Raw genomic sequence first — 5,312 nt, 5'->3', positions numbered from 1 at the left:
ATTTTTTTTTTTCCCCTTAGTTTTGGGTCACATTCTCCTGCTTCTTCACAAGTCTAGTAATTTTTATTGGATGCTGGACATTGTGAATGCTGTGTTGTTGTGTGCTGAATTTTGTTTGTCTTTAAAGACTGTTGAAATTTGTTTTGCTAGGCAGTTAAGTTACTTGTGGATCAGTTTGTTTGTAAGCTTTGTTAGTCCAGGTCTGGAGTAGCCTTTACTCAAGGGCTAGTTTAGCCCTATTACTAAGATGTGATCCTTCTGGAATCCTTTCTGAATGTCCTGGGTGGAAAGTGAGACCTTTTCACTCAGGCTAATTGGCATTCAAATTTTCCCTAGCCCTCTGTGAACTCTTGGAATTGTTCACGTTACAACTTTTCTTGATTTTTTTTTTTTACCTTGTTTTGTGGAGTTTCTCACCATAACACATGTGGCTTTGTTTTTAGCCAGACTCACGCGAACACCACGCAGATTTCTAGAGCTCTTATTCTGCATAGTCCCCTCTTCTCCAGTACTCTGCCTTGCATATTCCAGCTGCCTTAGCCTCCCCCAGCTCTGATCTCTGCCTTTTTACACAGTGTGAGTCCTGTACTCTACTTGAGGTCTTCTGTTCTGCTCTGCTGTCTGGCATGTGCCTTTGGGTATTAAGCTTGGGCAGTAGTAGGGCTCAGGGAGGTTTTTCTCAAAGATCACAGCTCTGGGCTGCCTTTTGACTAGCATCTGAACAGTTTCATATATTTTATGCAGATTTCTAATTGTTTAAGTCCAGAAGGCAAGTCCAAGACTAATTAATCATAGCCCCATATTCTTCAGTGTTGTCATATGGCAAAATAATTTTGAATACTAATGTATTTTAAGGCAGCACTTTCCACTAGAGCTTTCTGCAACAATGGAGATGTTTTATTTCTGTGATGTCCGCTCAGTAACCTCTAGCCCCACTTGGCTATTGAGCACTTGAAACGTGGCTAGGGCAACTGAGGAACTGAGTTGTTTTCCCTGCTTATTTATTTATTTGGCTGTGCCGCAGGGCTTGTAGGATCTTAGCTCCCTGACCAGGGATCGAACCTGAGTTCGATCCATGCAGTGGAAGCATGGAGTCCTAACCACTGGACTGCCAGGGAATTCCCTGAGTTTTTTTATTAATTTAAATTTAATAGCCCTTTATAGTTAATGGCTGCTGTAGTAGACAGTACAATTTGTTTTTTCTCAATATTAAAAAATTTCAGCTTTTGCATATAATAAAGGTGCCGGTGGTTGATCTCTAACATGTCCCAATTTAGAAAGTTACTGTAGTATTTTTTTCAAATTACCCAAATAGTCACACGTTCATTGGAGATTATTTGGAAAATACAAAAAAGAAAATTTGTCACATATAATCCCCCAAATAATCAAGATTAATATTTTGATGTATTTCCTTCTAGTCTTCTATAAAGAAAAAAACTATTTTAGTGAAAAAAAAATATATTTTTTTTAAAGATTTTTTTTGATGTGGACCATTTTTAAAGTCTTTATTGAATTTGTTACAGTATTGCTTCTGGGGGTTTTGTGTGTGTGTGTGTGTTTTGTTGTTGTTTTTTGGCCGCTAGGCATGTGGGATCTTAGCTCCCCGACCAGGGATCCAACCCGCACCTCCTGCATTGGAAAGCGAAGTCTTAAACCACTGGACCACCAGGGAAGTCCCTTGGTTTTATTTTAAGTATTTCTGTCTCAAAGGGAAATACGCATAGATGACAAGATTAAAATGATGAAAATGTTTTGTCCTTCTATAATTAGGTTTATATTATTTGTCAGCAAAGAATAGCATTGCCTAAACGGGCTTTCCCAGTTTTATAGGTCAGGTATATGTAGCAGTTCAGGAATAACTTATTGATCAGGAAACTTTTTAATTCTTTTCTCTTTTTGTTGCAGATGGGTGTTTAACAGAAAAGAAATCTCATATTTTGCTAGTGGCTGCTTTTTGACAGTAGCTAGAGAGAAGCCAAACATAATTTAATATTGATATTTGGCTTATTTCCGCATTAGGGGAACTGGTTTGGAGACTGCTTTCAGCTTGAGTAACTGTTGTGCCTGAAAATCATGTTCCAGGTGCTTAGAAACCAAAGGCCTGGCCATCAGGGGGTTCATGGTTTAGTTGGCAAGAAAACATAGTTGGATTTTCTTCTGTTTCTCTGGAGGAAAAAAGGTCAAATGTTACTGTTCATTTTAACAGTACAAAATTTAATAAGATTAGCAGATAATACCTATCATTTCTAACTTCGGGAATCTTTCTTTTAGGTGAGACGTGGAATCCGTTAAAATTGCATTATCAGTTAAGAAACGTGCGGGAACGATTAGCTAAAAACCTGGTAGAAAAGGGCGTATTGACAACCGAGAAACAGAACTTCCTTCTTTTTGACATGACGACACATCCCCTCACCAACAACAACATTAAGCAGCGCCTCATCAAGAAGGTGCAGGAAGCCGTTCTCGACAAATGGGTGAACGACCCTCACCGCATGGACAAGCGCCTGCTGGCCCTCATCTACCTGGCCCACGCCTCGGATGTCCTGGAGAACGCGTTCGCGCCCCTCCTGGACGAGCAGTACGATTTAGCCACCAAGCGGGTGCGGCAGCTCCTGGACTTAGACCCTGAGGTGGAGTGTCTGAAGGCCAGCACCAACGAGGTGCTGTGGGCAGTGGTGGCCGCCTTCACCAAGTGACCCTGCGCAGAACCGAGCGTCCTCCTTTCTCTCGCGGCAACCAGTCATTTTCCTTCCAGGGACTTCTGGTTTTCTGCAGTTGGTACTTCCCACACTATAATTGGCTTTTGTTTTATGAAATGGTGGGTGGCTTTTTCTTTTGTGTATGTATGCAGGATTCTGCTGGTACGAGAGGCCTTCCTCTTTCTGTTGTGAGAAAAGTTTCACCACCATACTGGCATTCCATTGCTTGTTGCCCGTTTGGGCTCTGGTGTGCTTTGACTGTCAGAGCACCTCCAGGGTCCCCACACGCACATCTTGTGGATTACCTCAGGTTGAGTTTCTCCCACATGTGCATGTACATCTCGCATTCTGCCTGCAATTCAGACAGAAGTCACAAAAAGGCCTTTAACTCACCAAAGGTAAATATCTGTATCTATTAGGACGTTTTATACATAGACCTCAGTTGAGATGTATACTTAGCAAAATTATTTTTAAATTGAAATACACAGTAAATAATATAAAGTGCCCCTTGGATCTTGCTTCCCATGTAAATCTGTTGTATTATTACACTTGTTATAATTTTAACTATTAAATCATAAAGGTCCAGTTGTTTCACACAGCCAGTTTGAGATGGGCTGCATTCCAGTTATGCTGTATATAGTTTGAATTATATAGAAGTTGTTCCTTCTTCTGGCCACCACTGCCCATCTTAGTATCTTGCAGGGTTTAATTAGTTGTACACCTGGTGCCCCTTACTTGCTACAGTCATTGTAATTTGATGGCAAAATAGACCTCTCACCATTGAAGGAGAGAGAAAACGTGTGTCTGATTGGTCCCAAGATTTCGTGAGCTGTGCCATTCGTGGTACTCTCTGCCTATGCATCTCCTTTCTGGAATTTTTTTCAGTCTTATTATTTTTATCATTTCTGTAGAGAAGAGGCTTGTGACCAGTACTAATCTTGAGTACAGTTTTATCTTTTTCTGTCCACAAGTAAATTAATGTCTTTATTTATGTTTGTTTGTTTGTTTGTTTATATTTGGCCGCGTTGGGTCTTTGTTGCTGCGCACGGGTTTTCTCTAGTTACGGTGAGCAGGGGCTACTCTTCATTGTGGTGCGCGGGCTTCTCATTGCGGTGGCTTCTCTTGATGCACATCGTGGGCTCTAGGCGCGCGGGCTTTAGTAGTTGTGGCACACGGGATTAGTTGCTCCACGGCATGTGGGATCTTCCTGGACCAGGGCTCGAACCCATGTCCGCTGCACTGGCAGGTGGATTCTTAACCACTGTACCACCAGGGAAGCCCCACCACTCAGTTATCTTATTGTGCCTTTTTTTGGGGTGTTCAAAATAGTATCAAACAACATTTACATATTACCCATACTGGTTCAGCTTTCTGCTTACAGGATTTTTTCATTTTAAAAAAATATCTGAGGAAAGCTGAATAACATTTTTGTTGGAGTGGGCACACAAGATTTGCCCTTTTCCAGGGAACTGCATCAAAAGATGATGATGTCTGAGTCCTTTTTTGTTACTTCCTCTGAGGCAGAAATGATTGCCCATAAATGAGAAAGGTCCAGTCATAAATGGAACACATTATTTGAAGGTTGGTCTGTGTTCAGGCTCTTCTCTTTCTTAGTAGCAACACTAAACTAAGGTAGCATATTTTGGATTTGAGGAATTTGTCACAGGAACTTTGTAATAAGCATTACTTGTTCTATTGGGTGCAGTATGTAAGATTTAATTGTGGATAAGGTGTGGATAAACCTTATTAGCATGACTTCAGTACAATAGACAGTAAGTTATAAACTGCTAATACCATTTATTTCCAATGAGAGGAAAAAAATCATTGTATAGCAGCATCAGAGGGATTTCTGGTTTTTTTAGATCTGTAAAGAGAAATTGACCTATAAGTTTCTTAGAATAATCTTAAATCCCCCTCCCCTGCCCCAACAATTATTTGAGAATAGATAGCCAAGATGTTTTCTGAGACATCGAATAACTTCCTAATTGACTAGTGAGTTGCCAGGGAATAGTACTTCTTTGATAACTGACAAATTATTATTATGAGTATAGTTAATTAATTAACCTTGGATTTGAACTATAGTTTTCTATGGGCTTTGACATAAATTTGGCTATTGATTATTTTGTGTTTATTAGTTTGAATTTCCAAAAGTCATTTAAGAATGTCGGAAAACACAACCTAGCTAATTCTAGCCTGGTGCCTTAGGCTGCCTACCACGTGCCAGTGATATTAGAAAACACAAAACCCAAACTGTCTGGTGAAAGTTATGGCAGGCATTTATTGGGGAGACAGTGGGTTGGTACAACAATTGAAAAATGAAAGTCATAACTAACCTTTGAAAGATGTGTGCCCTTAACATCAAACTCAAGTAATTTCTTATTCCTCTGGGCTCTTGGTTCATATTGTCTTTATGGCCCTATTTACATCTTATTCTAGCCAGTTAAGTACAGTTAGTTATATTATGAATGTTCCCTTCATTTGATTTAAAATTTCTAGAGTTAGAAATATATGTTACTAGGACTTCCCTGGTGGCGCAGTGGTTAGGAATCTGCCTGCCAATGCAGGGGACACGGGTTCGAGCCCTGGTCCAGGAAGATCCCACATGCCGTGGAG

The 5,312-nt window shown here is 40.3% G+C and overlaps 1 protein-coding gene across 1 annotated transcript in view; it reads left to right on the top strand.

Annotated features, from left to right (window-relative positions):
- LOC102976573 (Golgi phosphoprotein 3) overlaps positions 1-3,677 on the top strand; it is a 51,667-nt gene extending 47,990 nt beyond the window's left edge. Inside the window, exon 4 of the mRNA XM_007104108.3 lies at positions 2,272-3,677. Coding sequence (XP_007104170.2) covers positions 2,272-2,696 — 425 coding nt within the window. The 3' untranslated portion in view covers positions 2,697-3,677. The remainder of the gene's footprint in view (positions 1-2,271) is intronic.
- Positions 3,678-5,312: the final 1,635 nt, after the last annotated feature.

Source organism: Physeter macrocephalus, chromosome 8 (genome assembly GCF_002837175.3).
Source record: "Physeter macrocephalus isolate SW-GA chromosome 8, ASM283717v5, whole genome shotgun sequence".
NCBI classification, from domain to species: domain Eukaryota; kingdom Metazoa; phylum Chordata; class Mammalia; order Artiodactyla; family Physeteridae; genus Physeter; species Physeter macrocephalus.
The sequence above is the reverse complement of the archived record's forward strand: the minus strand, read 5'-3'. Positions and strand labels throughout refer to the sequence as shown.